General features: G+C 44.8%; 1 protein-coding gene across 1 annotated transcript in view; it reads left to right on the top strand.

Annotated features, from left to right (window-relative positions):
* PLA2R1 (phospholipase A2 receptor 1) overlaps positions 1-16,049 on the top strand; it is a 1,061,792-nt gene that overhangs the window by 189,669 nt on the left and 856,074 nt on the right. Inside the window, exon 5 of the mRNA XM_069224206.1 lies at positions 11,448-11,561. Coding sequence (XP_069080307.1) covers positions 11,448-11,561 — 114 coding nt within the window. The remainder of the gene's footprint in view (positions 1-11,447; positions 11,562-16,049) is intronic.

Here is a 16,049-nt window from a genome sequence, read left to right as displayed (position 1 = left end):
CACTTCTTGTCACACAAGAACAATGACAACACTCTTTCAACAATCCCCTCCACCAGTTTGGCAAAATCCTCCCCCTACTTAGCCTACAACGATCACTCTAAACCCCTGTTTACCCACTTTTACCCTACAAAAACACTGTCATTTCACACCCAGTACCACCCCCGTGTTTCCACATATACAGTTCACCAGTCCTTTACTTTCAAATCCTACATCTCAAATCACTATCAAAACACCATATAATACTAACCGACAAAATCAAAACCAAACACACATAAAATGCATCTCAACAAAATCTAACTCATTTACAGCAACTACTCAATTCACAAACACACAACCCTCATCCACACTTCTAACTTCAATTGCTGATTTCAGAGCCAAAAACCATGACCATCATGCTCCATCACTATCCCTCACCCATACACCTTTCACTTTCAACTTACACGCAAGGAACCCACTCTGCAATACTCTTTATAACCTCTCATTCCCTTGTCTATCATAAAAGAAGTCTACCTTTTGGATACACCTCCATAGACCATTTCCACAATAACAACCAGTTTCACCACCAATGACACACTCAAACCCAAAGAAAATTATTTAAGGTTTTTGGGAGAAGAAAAGGATAAATAAATACAACACATTCTCTGTCCTGCAACAGTTAACACACCCACCAGCATCACATCAACTACGATAAGTACAGGTAGACCAAGGCACACAGAAAAGTAAAAGTTCAACAATGTTCATGGGATGAAAGTAGAGCCCAAGTACAACGAATCCAAAGGCGAAGAGTAAAACGATGATTCCGGGTAGGTGTTAAAGGTAGAGTCTTTATTCACGGGTTTGTATCGTCTTACAGGAGACAGCCAACACGTGTTTCGTCACACAAGTGACTTTATCAAGGCTGTGAAGAAGTAATAAAAATATACCAATATATACAGTTGGTCTGAATATATGAAATTTGCAAAGTTTTTTTACACAGTGTGTGTTAAACTCGTAATCACCAATGAAAAAAGATGCATGTGCGATTAGATACAAGTGAAAAAACAGTCATGCGGCACGGCAAAAACTGGATGCTGTTATGTTGATCCGAACACAAGTGCGAGTTGAAGCAAAGTCTATTTTTGTATGCCTACGAAAATGGTGAATATATATTGAGGTGAACCCAAACATCAGTAAGATAGAAAGCAAAGAGGTAAGGTTACCACAGTGACAACAGTGATTATATTGATAGAGTGAAGTATAGTACCGAATGAGAGGGTTTAGCCCGAGACAGCGCTCAGAGAGAGTGGCAAGGTAGCCGGAGAGGGAATGAGTTCAGAAAAGGGGAAAGAAGAAGGGGGAGGAACACGTGATAAGGGGTAGTAAAGAAATTGCTAAAAAGGTAAGTCATAGAGAACCATACCTGGGCCCGTCCGGCCAGAGGTACAAGAAGACAGTAAATACAGTAAATGTAGACACAGAGATTTCCAGTGGTCGAGTATATGGTGATATCAGAGCCCTGATAAGCCCAAAGTGTAACCTAAATTGGGTAAACAGAGTTGTAGTCAAAGAGGTTGTAGGGGTTGGAATCTCCAAAAATGGCTTGTGGCGTAGGATAGTTTGCAAAAAATTAGAAAGAAAAAAATGTTGATTGCTGGTAGGCGCAATAGTGTGCTAATATGTAAGTACGAGGTAATATTATCCATGCCCTGAAAAAATGTATAATGAGACTGAACCAATGTAAGGCATTAGGTGTCAGCGTGTCCGTAAACTGCCGGGCAGATTCATCAACAATAAATACTAGAGTAAGCCGCCGTTGCATAGGGGTAGATAACACCACCTTGGAAAGTAAAAGCAAAAAGCTTACTTGTATTTCAATCGGATATGTCAAAGACCGAGTTGTAGCAAGTACGAAAGTCGGTTTGCAAAATATTGTTTATCTAAGTATGGTGAGTGGAAAAAAGTGAAAAAGAACCCCCCAGTGGTATGTGCCACGTTGGGAGGTTCCCGATTACCTGAATGTTGGTCCGTGAGTGTCTAGTTCATCGAAGCGAGTCCGTAGCTCAACGACGCGCGTTTGTTTTGAACTCGATCACAAAGGGTAAACATAGAAGAGGGACTAGGCTAAACAATTGTAGGGAGGTGGATGGCCAGAAACACAGGAAAAAGGAAGTGAATGTCGGCGGCCATATTGGGAAGGACACGAATATATTAGAAATATGGTAAAAAAATATATGATACAAAGTAAAAAAAAATAACATAATAAAAAAGACTGACAAGGATTAAGAGAATTGAAGTAACAGGAAAGAATATGAAAGAACAAGTCATTATAAATGGACAAACAGAAGTCAATATAAGTGGACAAATGGAAGAAGTGAAGAAAGGAAAAGAGGATAGTATGTATTGTAGTATCGAAGAAGTGAGGATAGTGGAAAAGTATGGTGTGTGTAGAACACCGAGAGAATCATTGTGGAAACGTATATGTATTACGGGATAAATATAGTTAAGGAAATTAGAGAATATATAAATGGCCCGTAAGTACTGCTGAGCTGTGTAAGGAGCATATGGTGTACAGGTGTCATGTCATCCAGGGTGGTTATACAATATTGGACACGGAGTAATAAGGCAAAGGTAACAGCGTAAAACATTGGAAGAGTCTGTAAGTTCCGTGGTTATAGACACAATAGGAAAAGCAATTTATACTGATGGTAGACACAACAGTGTTGAAATATTACAGGCCAGGTTTCTCTGAGTCAATCAGAGCATAAGGTGCATTTTATACGCAAATATGCTCAATCTCTGTGTAATGCTGATGCCAGAATATGGCAACGTGTAACAAGTATTGTGAAAGTTACAGTCATGACTATTACATAGTACAAAATAAAAAAGTAATAAACACAGAAACATAACATTGATGTTAAACACAATTTACGTGAGGAAAAAATGCAGTTCGTGGTCAGTGTTGAGTCCAAATTCAACTGCACGGAATCCATTTGGCCTCGCATTTACGGAGGTCCCTGGTTCTGTCACCCAGTCTAGGTGAACCTGTGACCTGAGCAACTCCGTGAAATTTGATATTGAGGATGTCCCTCTCACCATGTGAGGTGTTGAAATGAACAGCCAACGGGTATGCATTATTGTTGTTTCTGATAGCCCTAATGTGTTCCTGAACCCGTTCTTTGAGTGGCCGTATAGTACTACCGATATAGATGCGGCCACATGCACAGATGATACAATATACTGTGTATCTTGTATTGCAATTGATAAAGCTCCTAACATTGTAGACCGTCTTAGTATTGTAGGAGAAAGAAGTAGTTCTGTTGAGAGCCATTTGGCAGGAAATGCAGCCCCCACATTTAAAGAATCCATTGGGTTTCGTAGGAAACCAAGTTGGGGGGTGTGTCTGTGTATGGGGCATGAGAAAGCTAGGGCATAAGATGTTCCTAAGGGTGCGTCCCCTGCTATGCGTCATGGTAGGTGAGCTGTTGATATAGTTTCTAAGACCTGAGTCAAGGAGTAGTAGGTGCCAGTGTCGTTTAAGGATGTGAAGTACAGTTTTGCTGGCAGGGCTGTACTGAGTGATGAAGGAAACGGGACGTTTGTTAGATGTTTTGGATGTTCTTTTTGAGCCCCTTACGAGGAGCGAGTGTTGATTCATATTAGAAACCCGTTTGGTAGCCGTAGAGATGAGCTTCTCAGAGTACCCCCGTGCTTGGAACCGGTGTGTTAGCTTCTTGAGTTCATCCTTGAAGATGTCAGTATCGGTGCAGTTACGACGAACTCTAATCATTTCCCCATATGGAATTGCTTTGATTTGTGTCAAGGGATGGGCACTCTGCGCATGTAGGATAGAATTGCAGGCTGTTGGTTTCCTGTATAGCCTGGAGGTAATTCTGTTGTTGGTAGTATATAGAAGAAGATCCAAAAATTCAATTTGGGTGCGATCTGTCTTATGTGTGAAGGTTAGGTTGAAGTCATTGTCGTTGAGATGGACTATGAGTGTGTCTAGATCAGATATACTGCCCGTCCAACTACAATGTAAAAGGACAATAGTCTCTCTCTCGAGAACCACAAGCTCACATCACCTCTAAAAACATTCTTTAGACTGCCCATTGATAAATGTGTGTTCCATTTTAAAAAGCAAGTACCACCTATTGGGCCTATTGACAGACAGAGGTCTGACTTACCTTTCATAACTGACTCATTACTCGGGGAAGTTCTAGCACCAGTTTTGCATAAAGTAGTTCCCCCAGCCGACCAAACTGGGACAGAAAATCACATAGGCAAACTTATTTAAGGGAACAACAAATATCACCACAGCGGATATTTGTTTACATGGTTGTGAGGCACCCCATATCAAAAGCAACCCTCCCCCAACCCTTTCCTGTAACTTCCTCCTTCTTTACAGACCACCACCTAGCAACAGAAATTTCCCAGACACATTTTGACATACAAAATCTAACCTTCTTTCAATATTTTCAAGCCTATGCATCCTTGGGGACCTCAACATATGGTTTGATAAACCTAATATGCCATACCCCAGAATCAGCCTTACTGGCCTAGACACACACCATCCACAACAGCTCATTCTCAGTCCCACACACATCGCAGGACACACCCTAGAAGTCATTTTTGGCAAGCCATAACAAGTCATGTTCCAAAGGATTACTCCAGTCATGTGGTCAGATCACTACTTGGTTGCCTTTCAATGCAAGACACCCCAATTCACCCCAGATTAACACACGTTACCTACAACTACAGGTCAATCTTGGAACAAGCAGAACTTGTCACAATGTAGTTATATTTATGAACTAGTTTCTAAAGGATTTTTTTTTGGTTTGTTGAAAACCTTGGCGTATTTTTACAAATCTTTCCACAAAAAAGGTTAATCCAACTCAGCTCCTTTGTGAAATGTTTTGGGGTGGTCCATTAAGCAGGGGTCAATAAAAAGGGAAGATCCCAAAACAAGTTTTCCTCAAGCAGTTTCCCATAGGAAAATTGAACAATGGTACATCTAAAATGGCTAAATGGAATTCCACTAGATTTGGTCGAAAGCTATATCTACCAAAGAAAACATGCTTTTTCTGATTTGGTGTAAATCTGTTCAGTGTTTTTTTAGAAATTAAGGTTCAAAATTTATTTATATATACCTACACATTACCAACACAGAACTACCATTGAGTACCATGGAACCATTGGCTCAAAACACGTGATCGGATTGACTGGCCACAACATGAACAGCAAGTTGTGACTACCATTTTATGACTAGTGGACTTGGTTCCAGTGTCATAAAAAATTCATGTAAGTAAGGAATAAGGGAGTAGAGTATGGGTACTCTAACCACCTTGGCCCTTGTGGAGTGGTCCCAGACGGGCACACCCTTGGGTCAGACTAAATAGATTTTCTTTTAGCAGCACCACAGTACTACCACAGGGTCAGTACGGGCTCTGGGGTTTGGCCAGGAAAGATTAAGCCTAGAGTCTGGCTGCAGACCCTGCAGCCAATCACAAGCTGTGCATGGCCCAAGGCCTGTTTACATAAAAAAAATAAAAATTGAAAAACACTGAAATTCAATAACTTGGTCCTACGCCATGTAGTACTTATTATCTCACATATTACATTATTACATAACTCATGATATGTTCTATGACAACATTGATAATATCAATGTGATGTCTGAAATTAGATCATTGATGTTAGCACTGTGCATGGTGGGGGTGTGAGTTATATTTAATTCAGATCAAAGGAAGTGCTTCCCATGTTTTGCTCCTACAGAAAACTTTGCTTATGTCTACAGGCTGAACCTCTGAATGGATTTACATCAAACTTGACATGACAGTAGAACTTTACTTGGAAAGTGTGCTTTCAATGTTTGTTTTTTTTTCTGTTCTGTAGTTCTGAGATATTACTATTTAAAAACTCGCCAAGCGCATTTTAAAGGGTTAACCCTTTTGTATATCACTTCCCTTTGTGGCCCATGATTCTGTGATTCAACATACTAAAATAATTTTCATTGGATAAAGCAGCCTTTTCTACCATCATGGGATGTGAGATACCACAATTAATAGCAGATACTCAATTATAGGTATCAGGGCACGGTCTCAATGTCGTGTCATTTTCGAAAAGTGCTCTGTCAGGAGGTAGGTTAGGCACACCATAACCTGCAGGTCAGAGTGGTCTGACCCTCAGGCCAGAGCGGGGGTACCCTCAAAGACCCACAACTTAGATTAAACAAAAAAAATGAAAAACAGTTGCAAGGTTCGTAAGTAGGATTTCTCACTTGTGAATCCCCAAATAAGCTTTCCTGGCTTGATGAGGACTCTGCCGTACTCATCTGTAATTCTTTGCCCACCATGTATTCTATGATCCATTTAGACAGACCGGTTGCCAGAGGCGGTGGAATAGCTATTATTTTCAAAACTACTATTAAATGCACCACTCTACCGCTGGATATTCCTGACTGTGAGAGCCTATTGTTCTCACTATGTTTGTCCCCAACTTTCACCTTTTCAGGAATTTTGCTTTATCGCCCTCCGGGACCTGTGCTACGTTTCCTGGATACTCTACCGGAGGCTGCAGCCAGTCACATCTGCAACCTCCCTAATTTAACTATTTTAGGAGACTTCAATATTCATCTTGATAACTCGGAATGCCCCTCGGCTAAACTATTGGCATCCTCTCTTGCAGCACTCCAAATAAACCAGTATGTATTTGGTCCCACCCATCAGAAGGGTCACACGTTAGATCTTATATTCAGCAATATTACCAACTTGCTGACGGTCCCCCCTTTGCCACTTCTTTGGACCGATCACTTCCTTCTCTCGTTTACTTTCCCGTATGATGCCACCCAAGGCCATCTCCCTAGCACCACTACATCCGGTCGCTCTTGGTCAAAACTGGACCCCGTAGAGTGGCGCAAAGCTCTCCTGGCCTTTGATAAAACCCATCATCCCTCTGCCTCAGAAACTGAAGACTCCTTCTATAAATGGATTTCATCCTCCCTGGATGTTGTGCTACCCATCAGAACCAGAGCATCTCTCTTAACCCATAAACTTAAACCCTGGTTCTCCCCCCACCTGCTTGAACTTAAAAAGAACTGTAAAAGACTTGAGAGACTGTGGCATAAAAGCTACAGTCTCTCCAGCAGAGAGACATACAAGCAATCCATCAAAACTTATCACCATAACATAAAAATTGCCCTGTCCACCTTCTATGGTGAAAAAATAGAATGTTCGTCATGTCCTCAGAAAGAAATCTTTCAAATTTTTAAAGACCTTACTTCCCCTCCCATATCTACCCAGATGACGGAGGCCTCCGTTTCTCACAGTGATCGACTGGCATCTTTTTTTCAGGACAAAGTCATCAGTATTTACTCTGGGTTCCCTTCCTATATGAATCATCTTCCTACTATCAAACCCACAGACTCCCTTTCTGCAGAAGTCTCTCTAACTTCCTTCCCCCCCCTCACCGAGGAGAGGACCACTAATTTCTTGTCCAAAATTTAATCTGGCTCTCCTTTAGACCCTGCCCCTCCCTCTGCTCTCTTGCAGGTAGCAGACGTCATTGTCCCTCCTCTCACTACAATTCTTAACAACTCACTTTCCTTGGGTTCTGTTCCCTTGTCATTTAAACATGCGATTGTTAAACCCCTTCTGAAGAAACCCAAACTTGACCCCACTTTAATAGAAAATTTTAGACCTATTGCTCTTCTCCCTATTTCCGCAAAAATCCTTGAGAAACATGTTAACACTGAACTCACCTGCTATCTTGAAAACAATGAACTTCTTCATTCCACCCAAATGGGCTTCAGAGCCCTGCACAGCACCAAGTCAGCCCTTCTTACAGTAACTGAGTCGGCTCGCCAGCTCTTAGACCGAGGATCGCACGTAGCTATCATTCTGCTTGAGCTAAGCGCAGCATTCGACACTGTCGACCATGATCTTCTCTGTCTGAGACTATCGGATATAGGAGTAGGAGGTTCTGCCTTTTCCTGGCTCTCCTCCTTCCTTAAAGATAGATCTTTCCAAGTTTTGGACCGTACCTTTTTTTCTGGTCTTTTTCCGCTGGCATGTGGAGTTCCCCAGGGCTCGTCCCTCAGCCCTACTCTTTTTAACGTCTATTTGTCACCTTTAGCTAGAGTAATTGCCCCCCACAATCTGTCTCTGGTAACCTATGCAGACGACACCCAGCTAGTGGTGTCTCTTTCCAGTTCCGGAGACTCTCCAGTGACTAATCTCTCTCGCTGCATGAGTGATATTGCCAATTGGATGACCAAGTCCAAACTCAAGTTTAACGATGGAAAATCGGAAGTCCTGGTCCTTGGTAACAGTTCTCCCGCTCATCCTCTTCCCTCTCTCTCAGACGCCTTTAGGTCTCTTCCCCCCGCCTAAATCCCAGGTTAAAACTTTAGGTGTGATACTTGACCCCCAGCTTACCATGGATTCCCAAGCCAGTAAAACCTCCTCTACCTGTTTTGGCCTCCTGCGCATGTTTAGAAAGATTCTTACCCTTCTCCCTCCTACAGCCAGAAGAATCCTCATTCAAGCCTTAATTCTTTCCCGCTGGACTACGGAAACTCTCTGTTCCTCAGTTCCCCTCTCTATGTTATAAAGAAGCTGCAGAGAGTACAAAATGCAGCTGCCAGACTTCTTACCCACTCCTCAAAATATGCTTCCACTAAACTGGCTATCTCCACCCTCCACTGGCTCCCCGTTAAAGAAAGGATTCAGTTTAAATCTCTTTGTATTGTCCATAGGGCTCTACATGGCAAAGGCCCCATTTCCCTGAAGAAACGTATTTTCCTGCACACTCCCTCTAGGAGCCTCCGCTCCTCCTCTCTTAGGTATGCACACGTCTCTTGCTTTAAGAGATCCTGGGGTAACAACTCCTTTTCCAGTAAGGCTTCCCACCTTTGGAATACCCTTCCTACGGAGCTCCGTTTTGAATCCTCCGAGCGCCTCTTTAGGAAAAAGCTTAAAACGTTTCTATTCTGTAACTAATATCGACTCTCCCTCCTACTTGTGTTACGTTACTTTTAGCGCTGGGATGCCTTCGGGTCGCCATGCGCTCTATAAATTCTATAATCTAATCTATAATCTAAAAGGCAGACTGGGACTTCTGTACCTATCTTGGCCACCATTTTAGATGTTGAGAATTAGCAAATCAGAAATCTGACTTATGATCCCAATGCAGGCTTCTGGGTGGAAGCTTGCAAAAGATTCACAAATTTTATTTAGCATTTGTAAATTAGAAAAAATATTTTAGAAAAAGCCCTGGCTAAAGACCAAGCAGCATGGGCAGGCCCTGAGGCCAACCCCCTCTGCGTGACTAAAGGCTGTGTGCAACGGGTTGACTCAAATAGCAGGCTGGAATCAGGGCTTGGTCACAGGCCTGGCCCTGCATCCAACCACTGTTTCGCATAGCTGAAGGCTTTGGTTAATAGGGATTGTTAAGTAAGCACATAATTAAAAAAACAATGAATTTCAGTAAAATCCACAGTTAAAAATTGAATTATGGTTCTGGATCAGACATTTGAAAAAAACACAGAAATTGTGTTTTGTATGGTTATCAACAAATACATAATGCTCCCATAGGCCATCATGCTCAAAACACCAATTTGGAAATGACACAGAAACACAAAAATGGTTATCAAGAGAACAATGATGAAAGCGCAAGCTATGGTGTGTCGTAGGTGGATGGATATCTATTTCTAGTGAATTTCAGTGCTTTTGTGTGCTTCAGCCAGAACCCTAGCTCACTTTTTCAAAGAGTTTTTTTAGGGAACATATTTATATGCAGTTTTGTATGTGTGTGTGTGTGGGGGGGGATGTACGTGTGTGTTTGTGTGTATGCAGGAGGCTGTCTGTCAGAATATCATTAGCAAAATTATTGGCTAAAACAAATGTTATCCCAATGTGTGTAGATTTTGTATTTTTAACTTCAGTTGGGCAATACTTTGGAGGAAATATTTAGGACAACGTATTTCTGTCACCCAGTATTTTGTTATGATATCCTGGTACCCTACCATGCAGATGTGCAGAGAGTAATATGGTATTTATTACCAAGTTGAGTGTAGGAAGTGGTAATACTTTAGGATCGGCAAAACCTTGAGTGTGCCATACCTCTACAATTATACTAAACAAATCTTTTCCCTCTTTGCACCCAAATATGTAATTTATGCCTTAGAGTTTTCTCATGCGTTTTTATTTTAAAAAATGTATCTAATCAAAAACTGTTTTCAAGAGCTCAAATGTGTATAACAAGGTAAAATCACATCGAAGAGGTCTTGCAACTATTTGAGAAGTTGGTCCTGTGTTTCATGTAATTGTAACATGGAAGTTGTGAACAGTGTTCTTCCCCTGCCAATTGCTCTCTATTTCTGGTGATAAACTGCAATTTGATATTTTGCACTGAAGTAACAAATGTATGTTTATTATTACAGTTGTTCTAAATAATGTGTTACTGGACCACATTTACTTTCAATGACATTGTAAATGTGTATATATAAAACATGTGATTCTGTAATCCCCGTCGAAACAGCAGTCACAAATTTCTTCATAATCGGTGACTTTTGACACACCAAGTCGCCAAGATGTCAGAACTCAACAATTATAAGAGTATTACAGTTGAGTTCTGAAGTCACAATGCCATCTGCCAAAGTGAAAGACAGGTCGGGTCACAGAGCATAATTAAACCAGCTGTTTAAAGCAAACTGAGCATTGCATTTCTTACTTCTGCTCTATTTGAATAGCTTACAATGACAAGCAGAGAGAATATGCTTATTTTTTGCACTCCTTAGATAGAGAAAAGCCAGAATCTTTCTGCATGTTTCTACACGTTCTGAGCTACTGCAGTTTTTTTGTAAAACAAAACTGACCTGTTTTGAACTGTTTCTAACATTTTTTTGCAACAAATATCTAACAGGTTTTTGATTTGTTTATTTGTGCATAAAAGGTTTTATTTTTATTCTTCCTTCATGTTTGCAAACATGATCGCTCTTTCATATGAAAGAGCTACACACCAAGGTTTTAAGTGGTTTGTAGGGAAGGTGATGGTGTGACTATGCATGATATAAGATAAAGTACCCCAGGCATACATAAGTCACCTCTGAGTTCCATAACCACATAAAGGAACACGGCCTCATTCCTCTATATGGTTATGAAACTCCACGGTGACTTGCAATACCCTTATAACGTACGGAGGGGGTGCTTTATTCCTAATATAATTAACATCTGACTGTAAATGATGAGTAGACCTGCATTGAAAGGGTATTCCATTAGAAATGGCTTGACAAATACATTTCCTCAAACAGGTGATATACTTTCTGTTTTAAATAATACTTCTCTCTGGCTTTGTACTTTGGTGCAATTATCATTCACCCACACTCTTACAAATTGCAAACTTAGCGCCAGTGCACAGAATTCATTTTGTAATTGAATTTTATTTTTTTATGTGTACTTTTTACCTTTCAGAACGGGTTAGCAGCAGAAGAGTTTTTGTTTGGACAGGTTTAAATAACCTGGGTGGAGCAACTGGTTGGCAGTGGTCAGATGGTTCCCCTTTGGCATTTGTGAACTGGAAATCAGGTATTTATAAAGGATAATTCAACAAATGCTACACTAAAGAGCTATGCTTTTTCACAAAATGTTTGCTGTTTATTTCACTAAGTATTTATGAATTTCTTCTGTCTAATATGTCTGCCATTTTCTAAACTCATCATATTTTTTAAACTCTTGATGCATTTGCTTTTTATCAAACTTATTTTGTTGTTTGCATATACGTGCTGAAAATCGCAAATGAAAATTGCTTTGCAGGAGTGAATCAAACAGTATTTATAAACTAGATGGTGGTGGAGGATGATCTGGAAACGTTGGCGAAAACAACAAGCTGCAAATATGGATTTTTAAGAGGTTGGATAAGTAATGTGGATGGCCACGATGCACGTAGGGCATCTTTAAGGTGGACAGCATCCTAGCGTCGCTCCCCCGCCTGGTAGAAATGAGCCCGAGTGGCCTCCGTACTGGGAGGGTGGGCCACCTCGCGTTTATGGCCCCCCAAAGGTGTGATGGAGGAGGAGTGAGGCCATAAGGCCTCTTAAGGGGCGACGGGACAGGGCTGGGCCTCGTTAGCTGAACAACGCTCAAGCAGGACTACGGGGTCGCAGAATTGGCGCGGAGACCGGAGGACACAACAGGATACAAGCGGGACGAGGAGTGACCAGAGGACGGCAGCAGTGGAACTAAGGTAAGTCGGAAGTTCTGGGGGGGGTAGGTTGGGAAGGAACCCTGTGACCAGGGCGGTCTTGAGCGGTTGTGGGGAGACTATAGACTCCTGGGGGGGGGCGATCATTGGAGCACTTAAGGTGGGTGGGGTGCCTTAGAGCGCATAGCGAGGGGTTGCTGAGGCGGCACGCGCCGCGAGAACCTACTGTGGGCCTCTCGCCGACCGGGCCAGATAAGGCTCGCTCCCCCCAAAAAAATTAACAACCTTACCTGTATTGTACGCGCGGAGCTCCGATAGGGCGCGCTAATCCATCGGCGGGTAAAGTAGCAGGAAGTGGGGCGCGTCACCGGGCCATGAGGCGAGGGCACATGGCTAGGGGAGCACAACGGCTGGAGCGCGCTGTGCCCCCCCCCACAACCTCACCCCACCCAGCTGCAAGCGGCTCTCGGGGACGTGGAGCCTGGCCAAGGCGGGCAGGGCTAGGCCGGCTCCGTTGCGCCGCGCTTGCGCGCGGCCAGACAAATACAAAATTCAAAAAAAGTCGAAGACTATAGCGCAGCACACGGGGAAACTGTGTGCCCCGTGCGCCTGCGGCCCAGACGGCACGAGCCCATTTCTGAGCTCGGCCAATGCGCGCGGTGCGCGGCTAGGACGGGCGGGGGCTCGGCCGCCTTCCATCAAGAGCCTGTAGCTCAGAGGCAAAGTCTAGTGCCTTTGATGCAGAAAGCTACCCCTGGACAGGGGTTTGATCCAGCCACTGCCATTTCGCCGCGGCTAAGGCGGGCGGGGCTCGGCCGGTTTCGCCCCGCATGCACGCGGCCAACTAGATTTAAAAAAAAATAATAATAATAATGGAAGAGACGGCTAGGGTGCGGCACGCAGGGAGACTGTGTGCCTCGGCCTCTTTGGCCCAGAAGGCATGAGCCGATGGAGCAGTGTAAATTTGACTGATGCGTGTGCTCCTTGTGTGCAGGGGTTTGATTCCAACCACTGTTTAAAAAAAAAGAAAATAAAGGTTTTTAGATTAGGTTATAACCAAGGATAGGGTAAAGGCTTTCTGACGCAGGGGTAGGTGGTATGCAAGCATCCCACAATGCCAGAGTTGTGAACGGCACGCAATAGGGGGAGAGTACGTGCAATAGTAGTACAGAAAGTCAAAAAAAAAAAATAAATTTATAAATGATACTATTATAAAAATATATATATATATATATGTATATATATATATATATAGATTAATATAAATAATATATTAAAAGTAGGCTTATATGAAGATAGAATGAAGTTATACATGGTTGAATCGGGCCTCGTAGACCCGGGACGGGTAACGCCGTCAGGAATACCTGCCGCCAAGTGGGGGGGGGGAGAGGTCAATAGAGGGCGCAGAGAGGAAGATGCGTTGGTAGGTTCCACCACCCCTCCTTCCCCCCTTGCCCCCTCCCGCATCAATCTAGCTAAGCGCGAGGAGCCAGGCAACGATCAGGTCCTGGCAGCTGGCGGTTGTAAGACTTAATCGCGCGTTTTCCCACGGGGTACAGAGATTAGAAAGATTATGAGAAGGAAAAGGGCGAGCGAGCGAGTCGCAAGGGCGGCGACGTAAGGTGCAAGATAATGAAGTGTATTATATCAATTGCAGGCTGGAATCCTTAACCCACAAACACATCACTGCGATGGAAGTCGACGGGTCGCCAGCGCTTTTTTCCCCGAGGAGAACCAGGAGGAGGCCGAGGTCTGGTCGAAATTCATTGCCATGGGGCAAGCGAAAGGGCTGGAATGGGTAAAGAAGATGGTGGCGGCGCAAGGTGCCCAGCAGCAGTCGGAGCACAACGTCGCGGCTAACACGGACGAGGTGCAGCCCTCAGACTCAGGCCTTTGTCTACGGAGTGTGGAAAGTGTTGCAGCACCGGCCAAACGGAAGCGGCCACCAAGGGCCACGGCGGGGAACAATCTCAAACTGGCCAAAAAGGTCGCAACGGAGAACGTTTTACCGGAGGTCCCAGCAACCCCGCTGGAGGACAGTGGACTGAGAAGAAACATGGGAGACAGTGTGGAGCAGGAGGGGCCTATGTCAAGCGGGCGCCCCTCACGGCTGGGACTTCGATCAGTAGGGAGAACCTACGAAGGGACCAGGGGCAAGCTGGCCAGCCTACAGACAATGGGTTCTGCACTCCCGCCACAGGACCTGCGGGGCAGGGGTTGCAGGCCGGGCTGGGTAAGATGATGGAGGCGATGCACAGCTTCATGGCCTCAGCAAAGGCGCTGGCGGGCGGGGGCATGGACGAACAGGGCGCGTGTAGCAGGCGTGCATGCGCAGGGCAGGTGTGGGGCCAGGGCGAGAGCTATACTCCAAATAGTCAGGGCCTGGTCACGGGGCAGGGGACCGAGAATCGGGTGGGGCCGGCGTCAGACACGCTACCAGGTGCAAACAACAAAGGGACTGTGGTGAGGCCCGATCCCCCCCTGTTATCTGGGAGGTCATCCCTGGCTTGGAGGGTCCCACTAGAAGCTAGAGAAAGAATATGGAACAGGGAATTTATTTATATTTTCTCCCTGCTCACATTTGCGAAAGAGGGCGCAGACATAACCGTGCCCAGCAAGGAGGTGGAGAAGCATAAATGGAAGAGGAAGGTCAAGCCAGAGGAATCTATGGACAATTGGCTTGAGGCATTCGCCATGTTGTCCACAGTGATCATGGAGAAGTTCCCGGAACAGGGACCAGCTCTATGCAAATACAACAGGGTCATATACGAAGAATATACCCGGAATGGGGGTACAGGGTGGCTGTGCTACGACAGGGAATTCAGGCAAAAAATGGAGCAGGCACCCGAGATGGCATGGGACTGCCGCGAGATTGAGCTCTGGGTGCAGTATATGGGCAATGGCGGCAGACCAGCAACCAGTGACCACCGTTTCTCTAGACACAAACAAGCAAGGCCGTTCTACTTTAAGCAACAGCTTAGGTCCACCTTTCGAGGGAAGCCCCCGCAGAAGGGGCGAGGGGGGTACCAGTATAGGTCCAGCAACAACTCATGCAGGCCATACAACGCCGGGGCAGGCTCTTGGGGTCCCGCATGCAAATTCACTCACACCTGCTCCAAGTGCGCCGGCTGGCACCCTGCAACCGAATGCACCAAAGGGAGCAAGACTGATAAGGCAATGGGTACCTATGCGGGTACCAAGCAGCCCTAACGATCCACAGTCACACCACACTACATTAGCACCGTCACCCATAGGTTTTAACGCATTGGCCTGGATCCTTAAAGGTTACCCTAGGGCGGCGGAGCGCGAGCTGCTGTTTAAAGATTTCAGTGAGGGCTTTAGGATCCCGTACGACGGCCCCTCACTCTCGAGGGGAGCGAATAACTTGCGCTCTGCCATGGAGGCTCAGAGAGTGGTGCAGGAGAAGCTGGAGAAAGAGTGTCAATTGGGGAGGGTGGCTGGCCCCTTCATCCAGCCACCCCTTCCAAATTTTATTGTGTCACCACTGGGGATCGTGCCAAAGAAGGAGCAGGGCAAATATAGGTTGATCCACCATCTCTCTTTCCCCAAAGGGTCATCAGTAAACGACTACCTCGAGGAGGGCACATGCTCAGTTTGCTATGCATCATTTGACGAGGCCGTCGACCTGGTTCGCGCAGCGGGCTTAGGTGCGCTCATGGCAAAGGCGGACATCGAGTCTGCTTTCCGCCTCCTCCCGGTCCACCCGAGCAGCTTTCACCTCCTAGGGATGCAGTGGGCTGGCCAATACTTCTATGACAAGTGCATGCCCATGGGTTGCGCAGTGTCTTGTGCTTTGTTCGAGACCTTTGCCTGTTTTTTGGAATGGGCACTGAGGGAGGGGACACCCCCGG

The sequence above is a fragment of the Pleurodeles waltl genome, chromosome 3_1 (genome assembly GCF_031143425.1).
Source record: "Pleurodeles waltl isolate 20211129_DDA chromosome 3_1, aPleWal1.hap1.20221129, whole genome shotgun sequence".
Taxonomy (NCBI): domain Eukaryota; kingdom Metazoa; phylum Chordata; class Amphibia; order Caudata; family Salamandridae; genus Pleurodeles; species Pleurodeles waltl.
The sequence above is the reverse complement of the archived record's forward strand: the minus strand, read 5'-3'. Positions and strand labels throughout refer to the sequence as shown.